Source organism: Empidonax traillii, unplaced genomic scaffold (genome assembly GCF_003031625.1).
Source record: "Empidonax traillii isolate 1590-97213 ecotype Southwest subspecies unplaced genomic scaffold, ASM303162v1 scaffold1250:size145484, whole genome shotgun sequence".
Taxonomy (NCBI): Eukaryota; Metazoa; Chordata; class Aves; order Passeriformes; family Tyrannidae; genus Empidonax; species Empidonax traillii.
The window spans coordinates 76,327-90,959 of record NW_020956443.1 but is presented as its reverse complement, the minus strand read 5'-3'; the positions used below and the strand labels follow the sequence as shown (position 1 = coordinate 90,959).

Genomic DNA, 14,633 nt, shown 5'->3' with positions numbered 1-14,633 from the left:
AACCGAAAAAAAAAAAAAAACCAAAAAAACAAACCACAAACCAAAACCAACAACATGAAGCTTTTTTTTTTTTTGTAAACGAGAAAAAAGAAATAAGGAATGTAAACTTTAAAAACAAATGTATATCTGTATTTTTGGATCTTGGAGATGATGGATTATATTATAAAATAAAGTATTTTTGGGAATAAAAGGTGTGAGGAATCCAAGGGGAATGGTGCTGTTACAACCTCCGGCCGCTGGGGGGCGCTACCGCCCGCCCGCGCTGAGCGACCTGGCGCTCAGCGCGGGCGGGCGGCAGCGCCCCCTGGCGGCTTGGAGGTCCGGCGCGCCGCGCTTCCAATCCACGGAAAATCCTTGTCTTCTCCCGATTATCGGGATAATCGCGGGCCTCCCCGCCCGATCCGATCCGGGTTAATTTATCCCCGAGGGGTGCGTGGCGCTGCGCTGTCGCAGCGGAAGAGACTCGCTGAGGCTCTAAACCGGGGGTGCTCTCCTTCCCCCCCCCCCCCCCCAACACCGCCGCGTCCCCTCACGGCGAAGCGGGCGGGAGGTCATGGCTTCGCCGGCCGTGTGGGCTCTGCTGAGGGGCTGCCGCGGGAGGGTCCTGCGGCCCCGGGGGGACCCGCCGGCCAGGGGCTCGGCAGAGGTGGTGGCGACGAGCGAGCGCTACGCGGTGCGGAGGCTGCCCTTCGCCCGGCTGGGGGACAGCGATGTGGCGTTCTTCGAGAGGATGATGCCCGGCAGGGTGGTCACCGGCGAGGAGGAGGTGAAGCCCTTTAACGTGGACTGGCTGAAGTCGGTGCGAGGTAAGGGAAGCCGGTTTGGTGTGCTCGGTTTGTAAAGCCTCGTCTCTTCTTTCAGCCCCCCCGTCCCGGTACGAAAAGTTTGGCAAAAGGAAATCTCGCTTTTATTTATGGCCATCGCGTCTGCGCAGAGCGAGGAACGTCCTTCCCAGCAGGCAGCGATTCCCCGAGCCGGGAGCAACACTTCGGCACAGCCTCCAGAGTCCTGTTATAGCGTCACTAGGTTGCCTAAAAAGACGGCGGAGAAAAAGACTCCAGGCCAATTTAGTGTATAAATTTATAAATTTAGTATATAAAGAGAGCAGGTCCTTTAACGAGGCCGTAGGCCTAGGGGAACACACACCAGGCCCAGGCAGTGGTTCTGTGATTTTATAATAAGGTCCATCCAATCCCAGATATATCCACCCCTGGTTCTGCCCCCCGACACACCCCTTCGGGAATTGGGCCTGGGGGCGTTTGGGACCCCTTCCCTCTCATCTTCATCTTCTTCAAAGCATATGACAGTCCTTGGAGTTCCTCCAAAGTTCTGGGCTGGAAGGTTGCTTTGTCTGCACGGTATCTCCTGGTCCACGCCTAGGGTGAGATGTTCTCAAACGGGGGGGGCTCTCTACAATTCTACCTTGAAAAGACTAAACATGCTAACAGAATTTAGAGGGATTGATAAAGGGTAAGGGATATAATACCTCCTGAGCTGGGAGGGACATCCAGTCTAACTCCTGGCCCTGCACAGACACCCCAACAATGCCACCCTGTCCCTAAGAGCATTGTCCGAATTGAGCTCTGGCATCCTTGGAGCCATGATCACTGCCATGGGGAGCTTGTTCAGTGCCCAAGCACCCTCTGGGGTGAAGAGCCTTTCCCTAATACCCAACCCAAACCACTGCTGACACAGCTCCAGCTGTTCCCTTGGGTCCTGTCACTGGTCACAGAGAGCAGGTTCTGATCTAACCTCCTGTACCTTTACAGGGATCTGTGCTACCTCTCCAATATGAGTGTCTCATAAAAAGCACCCCTGTAAGAGTTACCTGATATCTTGTAAACTTTCAGACTTTCATTTAAAAAAAAAAACCACAAACAAACAAAAAAAAACCCCACCAAAACCAAAAACTCTGTAACTTGCTATTTTTTTTTCCTGAAGCAATTAGCAATTTTGACTCAGAGAAGAATCTGGAAGCCTTGGGGAGACTTGATTGCAGTTTTCTAGTACCTGAAAGGGGCTTATAAAAAGGAGGAAGAGGGACTTTCTATATGGACCTGGAGTGACAGGACAAGAGAACCACAGGGCAGACTTGGATGGGATATTGGAAATAAATTCTTCCCTGGGAGGGTGGTGAGGCCCTGGCACAGGTTGCCCAGAGAAGCTGTGGCTGCCCCATCCCTGGAAGTGTCCAAGGACAGGTTGGATGGGGCTTGGAGCAACCTGGGCTAGTCGAAGGTGTCACTGCCCATGGCAGGGGGTGTAACGGGATGAGCTTTAAGGTCCCTTCCTACCCAAACCACCCTGGGATTCTGTGATTCTAAATCAAACATTGTGAATTTTCTGTTGTTTCTGTCAAAGATTTCATGAGAATTGAAACCTTTTCCCATTGCCCCCACTGGCAACCAAGTCTACCTATCCATGCTAAGTTTTCACAGGGCTTTGAGGGAATGGCTGCTATTGAAATGCTTGTTGTAAAAGTGCTTAAAATGCCTCAAAGTGGAGGGAACACTGTTATTTCCCTCCTCATGCTTTCCCACCTGTTTCTTTCTGACCCCTGCAGAGCCACAGCTTGCCTTGAGAGTCCCTTGCTTTCATTGCAGGCTGCAGCCAGCTGGTGTTGAAGCCGCAGACAACAGCGGAGGTGTCTCAGGTTCTCAGGTAACTTGCACCCTTTCTGCTGGGCTTGGTGCTGAGGAGACTCAGGCTTAGCCAGGGAGGGGAACTTGTAGGTGTTCAGGCACCAATTCCTTAAGTATTGAAGTTGCTGAGGCTGTTTTCTTCGTGACTTTTCTGTTCTGATAAATGGTTAAAATTAGATATTTTACAGGCACTCAGAGGGGAGCAGTTGTGTAGGAGGATTCAGTAGGGTCTGTTTGAAAAGGTAAAGAAGATTAGATCAGAACCAGGCAGTCTGAGGATCTGTTTCATTCATGTCCCCTGGTTCACTGGATCATCGTCTGCCTGAAGAGCTAAAGCTGCAGGAACGTGCTCCTGGCTCTGTTAGAGCAGTTGTGTGGAGCACAGGAAAGGCAGGCAGGGCTTCTGAAGGAACTCTGCTGTGGGGCTCCGTGCCATCCATCGTACAGGCTCAGAGAGGATGTGGTGGGTGTGCTTGGCAGGGATGTGGCAGGTGGAGCAGCTGAGGCACAAGTTCACCTTTTATTGCCTACAGGGCATTCATTTCTTGGGGGGAGGAGGAGAAGGAGGACAGTCATGTCTGAAACTACTGCCAGAGGCTGTCTGTCGGAGCCCATGGAGGGAGTCAAGCTGTTAACTGAGACTGCTGCAGAAATAGCTGAGGTGTTAACAGTGAGCGGGGATTTCCAGGCAGATGTCGTGTGCCAAATGTGTAGGTGCACACAGGGCTAACCCCAGGTGTTTGTTCCTTTGCTCGGTGCTGGGGTGAGTTCAGGCAGGAGCTGCGCTTTCGCATTTTGGCACTGAAAGTGTCCCTTTGTATCAGCCTAATCTTTAATCTAAATTTAATCTAAACGCTGCTGAATTTTAAGGACCATTGAGCACTGTTGCAACAGCAGACGTTCATGTAGAGGTGAAACTCCTCTTGATAGACTGGATTATGGCCTTAAAATGCATAAAATTTCAGGGAGCTTTCTCGTTCCAGGTACTGCCATGAGAGGAACCTGGCAGTGACGCCACAGGGGGGTAACACAGGCCTCGTTGGGGGCAGCGTTCCTGTCTTTGATGAGATCATTCTCTCCACTGCTCTCATGAACCGGATCATCAGCTTTGACAAGGTGTCAGGTAAATGTCACAGAGATATGAGGCACAGGAATGAGCCTCGGGCCTCAAAACAGGCAATCCTGGGAACAGATAACAGCAGGATCAGCAGGATTCAGCCCAGCAGCATCATAAGGGGTGCCAGAGGTTTGTTTGGATTTGGAGAGTTAGAGATCAGGCTGGTGGGAGTCTTTCAGTTCAGAGAGAGACAACAGGCACAGATACATTTAATGTGATCATGTTTTACCAGTCCAGAGTTGTGGGGGAGCAGATGATGAGGTGATGGCAAAGCTCACCGAGGCTTGAGGAGGGGTAGGTCAATTCCCTGGAGCATGCACAGACTCCTTGTGCAGTTAAACTGAATCCCAGGAAGTTCTGGAGGAGGAGGTGGTTGCATCTGCTCTTACTGCTCCTGCCTCTTGGGGAGGCACCTTCTTTTTTGGCCATCAGCTTGTAGCGGGGCGTTTTTGTTCCAGGAATCCTTGTGTGCCAAGCTGGCTGTGTCTTGGAGAGACTCAACGAGTACTTGGAGGAGCAGGGGTTTATCATGCCTCTCGACCTGGGAGCCAAAGGCAGTTGCCACATCGGGGGGAACGTGGCCACCAACGCCGGGGGCCTGCGGCTCTTGAGATACGGCTCGCTGCGAGGGACGGTGCTGGGCCTGGAAGTGGTAAGGCGAGTACCTGGCACTTCCCTTCTCTGCTTAATCCTCTGCTTCTTATTGCTTCCTGCTCCTCTGGCTATCCAGCACGCAGAAAAGTTCCTCTCCGGGCTTCTGCTCTTAACTTTTCCTTGTTGGGCTCTTCTGACAGGGGTCAGCGCGTGTTGCAGCTGTTACTGCTGCGGCAGCTTCCAGCTCCCACCTCTGCCCTTGCTGACAAGAGGTGCTGTTGGGTGGTTTTCTATTCCAGAGGAGCGAAAAGAAGGTATCGCTATTGGGGGATCCCAGGTTACCCGCACAAGGTTGATTCCTCTGAGCAGTCTGCTAAATCCAGGTCTCTGGAACGCTCTGCTAAATCCATCCTTCAGCACTCTCTTCTGGTGGCTGCTCACTTGGCTTTTAATAGAATCACAGGTTGATTTGGGCTGGAAAGGACCTTAAAGATCATCTTAAAGCTTAAAGCCCACCCCATAATAACTGCTTTAGGTTCATCTGGCTGCTGGCTTTGTCCTAGAGCCTTTGCTGTTCCTCAGCTGCTTCTGCCCCACACGTCTGTGCCTCAGTGTGTAAAGGCTGAATTAGGGGTTCTAAAAGATTTCAGTGCTGGGGAACAGAGCACTGATGGGAAATAAATTGGGCAGGGAACAAAAGCGTGGCTTAGTTTTATTTTGTAGGCTTAGAAGGGAGGGCGTTTGCCTTTCAGGTCAGTCCTTCTAGTGTCAAAATAGCCCTTACTAATGTGCCTTGATTTCAGGCTCAAGTGACTTTACCTCATTCTGCTTAACTGTTCACTGTTTCAAGCAGCATTTCTTGTTTCTGTTGAATACCCAGAGCTAGACCTGCAGAGAATGGCTGGTCTTCTCCACCACTGGTAGGAAAAGCAGAGCAAACTGTATTTTCTGTTATTACTTGTCCTGTTGGAAGGAGAGAAGTATGGGGGAAATACCTGCTCTCCTACTCTGGTAGGATGTAGAGGAGAGGAAGAGCTGGGAGTGGAGGAGCAGTGTGGGAATGGGCTGCAGCTGATGTCCCTCTGCTCAAGGCGAGTGGCAGCTTGGTCCCAGGCAAGTTCATGACATCAGATTCCTACCTGGGAGCACTGACTGGGCCTCCTTGTTCCCACAGGTGCTGGCTGATGGCTCAGCTCTGGACTGCCTGGCGTCTCTGCGCAAAGATAACACGGGCTATGACTTGAAGCAGCTCTTCATCGGATCCGAGGGGACCTTGGGAGTTATCACTGCTGTTTCCATACTCTGTCCTCAGAAACCTAAGGCTGTAAACGTAGCATTCCTAGGTAGGAGCTGATATTAGTGATTTCATGCCTGAATTCAGGGGCTGGGAAGGGAATAGGGATGGAGAGGAGAAAGCACTGCTCGGCCTGCTGAGCTGGGCTGCCGGCACTGGCTGGTTTCTGGGAAAAACTGTGGGAATCTGTGCTGAAATACCTATGCAGGTATTAAATATCTGCTGAAATAACTGCGAGGACAGGTTGCTCTGTAAGGAAAGTAGAGCCAGGAGATTAGGGTGAAGATGCAGGTAGGACAGTCCCCTCATAGATGAGGGCCTGATCTGACAGCATCCAAAAGAGAGATGTGTGCAGGGCAAGTCTGTGACAGTAGGCAGAGGCAGCCACCACCCAAGGGCCACCAGGTGACAAGGTGGTGACAAGGCAAGGCTGGGAAGTCAAGTCTGCAGGGTCTGGATCAGCAGAGTGCATGGCCAAGCACAGCTGTTTAAAAGCTGCTTCTGGGTGTCTCTCATCAGGGACAGAGTTACTTGTGGGGAGCCTTCACTGAGACTTTTTTTTCAGAAACCTCCAAAGGGTTTTGAGGGGTCTGTTTTTGTTCCTGATTGCTCTCTGTGTTCTGTCTGAAGGCTGTCAGAGTTTCGCTAAGGTTCTGGAAACATTCACAACCTGCAGGGCCATGCTGGGTGAGATCCTGTCCGCTTACGAATTCATGGATGAGAAGTGCATGGAATTGGTTGAGAGACATCTCAAGCTGTCCAGCCCAGTGACAGGTACCGGTGGCATTCATGCTGTAGAAAGAGGCATTGTACTGCTTGGGGATTTTTGGCCTAGTTTTAAACAGTTCTTAAAAGTGACTTATATTAGAAAGTTGACTCACTGGCTTTTGAAAAGTCAGTGAGAGTGTCAGCATCCCTCATAATTTTTGTATCCAGTATTCCATTCCAAACACTTTTTATCTTTAAAGATAAGACTTTTTACTTCTACTTGTTCCCACAAAACTGATAGTTTTCTGAAAAGTGCTGGCTAAGCAAAGAATAGCGCATGTCAGTGAAGTGCCCTACAGATAAAAGATTGCCCTTTGAGCCCTCCTCCTGCCTGGCACCAGGGAGTCTGGGCACATAACATGTGCCCAGTTTGGAAAAGCTCCAAAACCTGCCCTAGATTCCTGTGTTTTACCCAGGGCATCTACTTACTCCATTCCCTCACTTTCAGGCAGCCCTTTTTATGTTCTAATTGAAACTTCGGGCTCCAACTCAACCCACGATGAAGAAAAATTGAACAACTTCCTAGAACAGGCCACAGCTTCTGGTTTGGTCACCGATGGAACTGTGGCAACGGATGATAAGAAAATAAAGGCAAGTCAGCGTTTCCTCTTCCACAAATCTCTTTGGCCTGGGTTTGTATTTTTCACAGGGAAATGTTCAGACTAATGTTTGGTGTGAGCAAGAGCCACTTGGTTTATTGGTATTTCTGTGATCTTTGGTTGCTCAGACGCTGTGGAGCCTGCGGGAGAGGATCACGGAGGCCCTCACTCACGAGGGTTGCGTGTACAAGTACGACATCTCTCTGCCTGTGGGAAAGCTCTATGACCTCGTGACTGACATGAGGGCTCGGCTGGGCCAGAGTGCCAAAAACGTGGTGGGCTACGGCCACTTGGGTAGGTGGGGATCCCGGGAAAGGAGGTGACTGCCCTTCTGTGCTCCAGGCTTACCTATGCAGCTTCCTAGTAAAGTTTGGGTTTAGATTACTGCGAGGCATAAACTGAGGGCTGTCAGAAAGAGGAGGGTGCATCAGGGTCTTTGTCTTTGAATTTCATTGCTTTCATTCATTTCTTTTATTGCTTTTTAATGGCAGGTTGTTGGCCGGCCAGCCAGCCAAGGAACTGGTCATTTATATCTTCCTGCTCTGTACTTTCTATTTAAATATTTACCTTGTTCAACTGGACCATCAGTTTGGTTAGTGTGCTTAGACATATTTGGCAGATAAACTCTTTTTTTTCCAGGGTGATTAGTCCTACTGAAAATGATTTGTGTGTGAGCCATTAACTTTCCAACAGAGAGTATAAAGATAATGCAAAGAAGGGCTGATACATTTGTTACCATGCTGGGAAAATAATCTCATTTTACAAGCAGGTAAATTGGCCGCTTAGCAGAGCTGTTCTGTTGCACAAAAAAATAGGAACACTCCTGAGCACGCTTGATTAGGGATGATTTGAAAGACACATTGCATAACAAAGGCTCGCTGTGATAGCTCTTAGTATTGAGGATTAAGCTGTGTGCTGTGAGGGTTTGCTGGGTTGCAGGAAGAGGATCTGGAGGGAGGAGGATGAGTAAGTTTTGTTTGTCTTTGTGTGTTTTGTCTTCAGAGTACCCAGCAGCTCTGTGCTTAATCAAATACCATGGCATAGTGGCAAAAGGAGAAACTGTTCTGCTTTCTTTGTTTCCGTTGACATGATGCCAAAGCGCATTTAGAGCACTGCACAAACATAATAGGCAGAGAAAAAGCGATGAAGGGCCATGTTAAAATCTAATGATCATTATGAAATGCCCTTGGGGAAGCCTTTGACAGGGCATCATAGTGGTGGCACAATAATTAATGCAGCACAGTGGGAATTTTAAAATCACAAAAGTTGGAGTTTGAAAGTAGCATAACTCAAATATTGCGGTGGAAGCATGGAAAAACAAAGATCCTATTTGAATTATTTGTGCACAGAGAGTCTGACGTTTGTAGGACAGCGAGCTTGTCTTTTTTGCACAGTTTGCAGACTAACAGAGGCCCCATTGTTTGAGGACGTGGAGGAGCTAGGAATGAGTATCCATTGCAGGGCCACCAAGTTTTTCTTCCAGACCCACCTCTGCGATGTTTTCTTCCAGGAGACGGGAACTTGCACTTGAACATCACAGCGGAGTCCTACAGCCATTCCCTGCTGGATGCCATCGAGCCCTTCGTGTACGAGTGGACTGCGAGGTGCAGTGGGAGCATCAGCGCAGAGCACGGGCTGGGCTTCAAGAAGAAGCAGTTCATTCAGTACAGCAAACCCGGCGAGGCAGTGGCGCTCATGCAGCGCTTCAAAGTCATGCTGGACCCCAAAGGGATCCTCAACCCCTACAAGACGCTGCCCTCGACTCCCGAGAGCAGCGCACACTGAGGAGCCAGTGGAGGGTGGCTCAGTACCTGCACTTTAGCCATAAACACTCTGGTGCACCAGCAAGCACATGGATGTTCCGTGTTTGATTTCTTTGTTGGGCTGGAACAAGTGAAGGATCATGGTTGCTCTTTTCAGGGGTGCCTGCTTTTGCTGAAGAACACACTACCATGCTTCCTGTTTAGTCTGAACACTGAAACCAAACATGCAGGTATTGTGTCTGGGTATCCCAACTCTCTGGATTTGCTCCGATTTATCAGTGACACCAAGCAGAGGAGGCATTTTCTCACTTGGGGTGTGCAAGTGAAGCATCAGAGGCACAGGAGAACCTGTGGATGCAAATCTTCCAAGTGAAGATATTGCTCTTCCTAGCTTGTTTTATGTAATACACTTATCCCAAACAGCATCAGGTTATGGCCTCTTTAGTGATACCAACTCCAGGCTGTCCCAAATAGACATCAGCATTGTCCTACGTACAGGTTTGCAGGCCTGGAAAGATTGGCCAGAGAAATGAGGGTGCCTGGAGACCCAGCTTCTGGGTTTTATCAACTGGAGGGGAAATGCCAGCAGCCAGGCTGAGGGAAGGAATCCCAGGATATCTGTCTGGCCAGGGCAGGCTGTAGGCATGCCAGTATTTCCTGCTTGACTTCCAGTCTGTCCCTGACAGCAAGTCATGATTTGCTCTCACAGAGAGATGTAAAATTAACCCTCCCAACCTGGCTGGATAGAGATAATAACAGTGATGTTAAAATCACTCAGAGGGATAATCCAAAAGGATGGGCCTTGGAGCAGCCTGGTCTAATGCAAGGTGTCCCTGCCCATGGGAGGGGGGTGGAACAAGATAAGTTTTAAGGTCCCATCCAGTCCAAAGTATCCTGGGATTCCAAGCTGGGAGTTCTGTGGACTCTGGAGGAACAACAGGCCTTGCAGAGGGATCTGGATAGATGGACCAGTGACACGAAATTTAACAAGTCCAAGTGCCAGATGTTGTGCCCAAGACCAAGTGACACTGAGCACAAGTGTAAATTGGAACGGCTGGGAAGCAGCCCTGCAGAAAGGATCTGGGAATGCTGGTTGGCAGCAGCTCAGTAGGAACCAGTGGTAGCCAGGAGGGCAAACGGCATCCTGGGGCATCTCACACAGCACGGCCAGCAGGGCAGGAGAGGGGATGTCCCACTGTGCTCAGCACTAGTGTGGCCTCACCTGGAGCCCTGTGTGCCAGGGTGGGCCCCATCATCAAAGATGATGTGATAGTACTTGAATGTGTCCAGATAAGGACAACCATGCTGGTGCCAGGGCTGGAAGGCATGTCCTGGGAGGAAGCTGAGGGCTCTGGGTTTGTCTGGTTTGGAGAGGAGGCTGAGGGTGAGGAGGAGAGAGTGACCTCATCACTCTCTGCAGCCTCCTGAGGAGGGGATGTGGAGAGGGAGGTGCTGATCTCACGGGAACAGCTCAAAGCTGTGCAAGGGGAGGTTCGAACTGGACATTACAGAATGAATAACCAAACACTGCAACAGGCTTCCCGGAGAGGTGGTTGATGCCCCCAGACTGTCAGTGTTCCAGAGGCATCTGGGCAGCCCTGAACTGGTCAGGCAGTTGGACCAGATGATTGTCATAGGTCCCTTCCAGCTGAACTGTTCTATTCTAACGCGGGGTTTGTAGGTTTGGGGTTTTGGTTTTATTTGCTATGATCTGTTTTGAAATAGCAGAAGGGATTGTAATGTATGGTTTGTTGTACAAAACCACATTGTCACCCCTCTGCTACAGATGGCAGTGAGTCATCTGGTCTACTCAGTGCTTGCTTGTCATATCCGTATTTACCAACACATGTCACTCTTACCCAGGCTCTGTTGTATCCAAACAAAGGTGATGATTGGGAAGAGCCTAAGGATTTTCCAAAGGTAAATAGTGTCACTAACCTGACCACCTTCTACAATGAAATGACACTTTCTGTCAACATGGGTGAGGCGAATGAATCCAAGCAGACAGATGTTTTGCAGGCAGCCCAACCTCATAACTTTATTACCCCATATATACACAGGATATCAGGGCAGGCCAGATATTTATTATCCCCACACAGGATCACGCGACTGCTTTCAGTGACGAAGAACAGTCATGCCTCAAATGGCTTTCCAGCTTGACCTTGTGATTCTTTTCCAACGCACTAATCTTAGCTCTGACCAGCTCAGGACCACCATATTTTTGCTTTAGTATTTTCTTCTTCTTTTATCATCCAGGTGGCCGGTGGTGTCTGTCTAGCTGCCCCCACACATGGGGAAAGCAGTGGATGTCAGCAAAGCCCTTTGACACTCTTTCCCATAGTCTTGTCCAGGGTGGGCAGGGGTTTGAGCAACCTGGTCTGGTGGAAGGTGTCCACCTGCCCATGGCAGGGGAGTTGGAACGAGGTGAGCTTCCAGCCCAAACCATCCTGTGATTCTCCTGGACAAGCCAGCAAGGCACAGAGGAGCTGGGTGGGCTGTGGGACAGGTGGGAAGCTGACTGTGCTCAAAGTATGCTCACTGGTGGTTTTTACTCCAGTGTACTGGTTTGGGAAGCCTTGTTGGATGCCATGAGGGTAGGACACAGTAGCTGTATTCTCTGCTAGCTGCTTTTCAGTGAATTTGGCTCCTCTGCAGAGCAGTGACATAAATGTTCCATCCAGAGCCTTTTCCTTGGAAGAAAAATCATCCTAAGGGGTCTGTTTTCTTCTGTTTTAGCCCAGAACACAATCTCTACATCGCTGGGAGTTCTTGGGTTGCTGTAAGGATGCTGGCTTCTGCTCAGCACTGTGTTGCAAACACCCTTCCCAATACAATTCTAAGATCACACCTCTCTCAGCTTGGCCACATGGATGCTTTTGACAGGAATACCTCCATGTGTTATGTGGCCTGCCAGTATCTAGTCCTGCCCTCCTGTCTTGTCCCTTCAGCTCTTTCTCTCTGCTGTGGTACACTTCCCATCTCTCCCTTCATTCTTCAGGACCAGTTAGAGAGGATCTGATCGACCCCTTCTTGGGTGAAGCAGAGTGAACAATGCTGTCATTAGCAAAAAGGAAGAATTTCTTCACAGAAAGAATTTGACATCAGAAGGGGCTGCCCAGGGAGGTGGTGGGGTCCCCATCCCTGGAGGTGTCCAAGGAATGACTGGGCATGGCACTCAGGTCTGGTTGACAAGGTGGGCATCAGGCACAGGTTGCACTCAATGATCTTGGAGGTCTTTTCCAACCTAAATGATTCTAGAATCCTGTGGTTCTGTGAGGAGAAGACAACCCATGGAACACAGTCAGCCTATGCTGCTTGGATGTGGGGTGATGCAAAAATATGAAAAGTCTGTGATATTTTGGGGGGAAAAATATGCAGGATTTGCTTTCTGCCAGGATAAGCTGATGCAGCTCGTTCTTTCCAAATCAGACTGTTTATATTCTCTGCCTTTTTCCTACACCATTCTTTCTCTTTTTTCCCCCAAACTACTGACCACCACTGTTTAAAATACAGGCTTTCCACATGAAAGGCTCTTTTTGGGAAACGGAACTTTCCATATTCCTGTTTCTCAGCTACATGGGGAGAGAGTGCTCAGGAGGGAGTCAAGGCTGACACACAATCTGGTGCTGTGGCCAGGGAAGTTCTGGCACAGCTCCATTTAACCATCCTCCTTACATGTGAAGATCCTAAAGCTCCATGTAAGTTTTACTGTTTCACTGAACAATAGGGCAGTTCCCTGAGGGAATAGAAGGGAGGAGTTATTGTAGGGTTATTTTACAGGAGCTTTCCAAGACATTAAATGCCAGCATTACTCTTCTGTTCCATGTTCTCAATGATGCTTTCAAATACTGGTGCACTGTTGTACAGGGGGGAGTGACAGGGTGGGTACACGTCTGTGTATTTTTACAAAGAATCATTGTGGCAGGGACTTCTTGTCCAAAATTCTAAATTTTTCTGGGACAGTCTTAAATGTTAGGATGATGTGGATGCTCCACACTTTGGAGCAGTGGTCTTCTGGCACAGTGAGGAAGCACTTGGCTCTCTGTACTGCTGTTGCCTCTCTCTGTACTGGTTTTTGGCTGGGATACAGTTAAGTTTCTTCACAGTAGCTGGTCTGGGGCTGTGTTTGGAACAGTGACGGAAGCACTGGGATGTTGTAGCTGTTGCTGAGTGCTGCTTGCACAGTGTGAAGGTTTTTTCTGCTCCTCACCCTGCCCCACCTGTGAGGGGCTGGGGTGTGGAAGGAGCTGGGAGGGGACACGACTGACCCCGCTGGACCACCGGGATATCCCACGTGTAGGACGCCATGCTCGCCAATAAAAGCTGGGGAAGGACAAAGGAGGGAATTCCCAAGTTGCCTTTATACCTGATGGAGCCCAGCTTTCCCGGAACAGGAAGCTTTGCTTTCCTTTATCACAACCCGTGAGTTTTTGCACTTTCACCCCTCTGACTGTCCCCATCCTGCTGTGGGGGTGCAAGTGAGTGGCTGCACGGGGCTGAGCCCCACCCTGCCCCAGGGACTGCTCCCCAACATGGAGCAGAGCCAATCTGGAGCTGCGAATCCAGCATCCTGCCCCAACTCACTGATCCTGTGTCAGCTGGCTGGCCTTCGCTGCCCTGGTTTCCGAGCAGCCCATCCCCCCGTGAAGTCAAGTGCTCCTGCCTGGCATCATTTTGGGGTTTTTTTGGCGTAACCAAACCTGACAATTCATGTACAACAGCCCAGGAGAGAGCAATGAATCAATTGTAAAAGTGTAAAAAAATGGGCTTTTGTGATCCGTGGGCTCTACCAGCTCCTGAGCGAGAAGTGGCACAGCTGACGTGTGAAATGTAACAGGAGAAGGAGGTCGATGAAATGTGCCCCCCCGCCAGCAGCAGCGGGTGCTGTGCCAAGAGTAACCCTAGAAATTCTCCGTAAAAGAGCACATTGACTCGTGTTCTACCAAGAAACTCAAGGAAAGCAACCCTACACCTTGCTAATCTCTGATCTTGGTAAGCACTGGGGTTGGGGCTGGCCTGGGGAAGCTGTGATTTAGAAGGAAATGCTGCGTATTTGGGCACTCTGAAGACGGAGCACCGTGGGTGAAGGATCCCAGAGTTCTGAGGACTTGGCTGTTGGTGAGGCAGGTTGAGACACCGCATACGAGGTTTGGAAAGGTGGCACTGTGGGTGGGGAGGGAAAGGGGACCACCAGAAGATGCATGGAACATGGCATGGCCATAAAAGACACAAAGCAACAACTTAATCCCCCCTGATTCAGGCTGGGAGATGTGGATACACTTTTGCCCAAATGAGGAGAGCATGGGCTTCATCTCCACGAGGGGAACAGGGAGACGACCCCTCTTCCAGACCTGCAGGACAAATCCTGTTTTCCCCAGGCCAATTTGCAACTGTCAAACCCACTTTGTCTAGTGCTGGTGTACAGCAGCCTCCGTGGAATTTTAAATTCCTGCATAATACAGGTTGTAATGGTTGTTAACACCAGGAAGTAATTTTGTAAACAAACCATAAAATAAGGCCCATTTAGGGGCAAGAGCCCCTCCCTCCACCAAAGCCTGGATGCAGCCAAGTGTCGAAGCCCTTACCTTCCAGCTACAATAATTTCATTTTTACCAAAAAGTCAGAAGTCTAAATGTTTTAAGAGGAATTTTCAGTAGGTGAACGCCATTCCGGTTTTGCTGATGTCCCTAATTTCCTCCTACCAAATGTGTCTGGCAGGGAATTACAATCCTAACCCACTGTGCAAGAAGCAGAGGAAAGGCACAGCTGACCACGGCGGCTCCAGATAATGTGACATTCAGGGTCACAAAAGGACCAATGCCCTCCACCAGCACCCTGCCTGGATCCTGCTGTGAG

The 14,633-nt window shown here is 49.8% G+C and overlaps 1 protein-coding gene across 3 annotated transcripts; it reads left to right on the top strand.

Annotated features, from left to right (window-relative positions):
• Positions 1-547: 547 nt before the first annotated feature.
• On the top strand, positions 548-9,015 carry D2HGDH (D-2-hydroxyglutarate dehydrogenase). 3 transcript variants are annotated; one of them, XM_027906129.1, is made up of 9 exons: positions 548-806; positions 2,604-2,661; positions 3,626-3,765; positions 4,218-4,411; positions 5,528-5,696; positions 6,278-6,421; positions 6,864-7,006; positions 7,143-7,308; positions 8,525-9,015. In XM_027906129.1, the coding sequence occupies exons 1-9, from the start codon at positions 554-556 to the stop codon at positions 8,797-8,799; spliced, it is 1,542 nt and encodes a 513-aa protein (XP_027761930.1). In that variant the 5' UTR covers positions 548-553; the 3' UTR covers positions 8,800-9,015. The 3 variants fall into 3 exon arrangements, with proteins under 3 accessions (XP_027761930.1, XP_027761929.1, XP_027761931.1); XM_027906128.1 differs by having other exon boundaries at positions 7,143-7,333; positions 8,525-9,006; XM_027906130.1 differs by lacking the exon at positions 2,604-2,661 and having other exon boundaries at positions 697-806; positions 7,143-7,333; positions 8,525-9,006.
• The last annotated feature ends 5,618 nt before the right edge of the window (positions 9,016-14,633 follow it).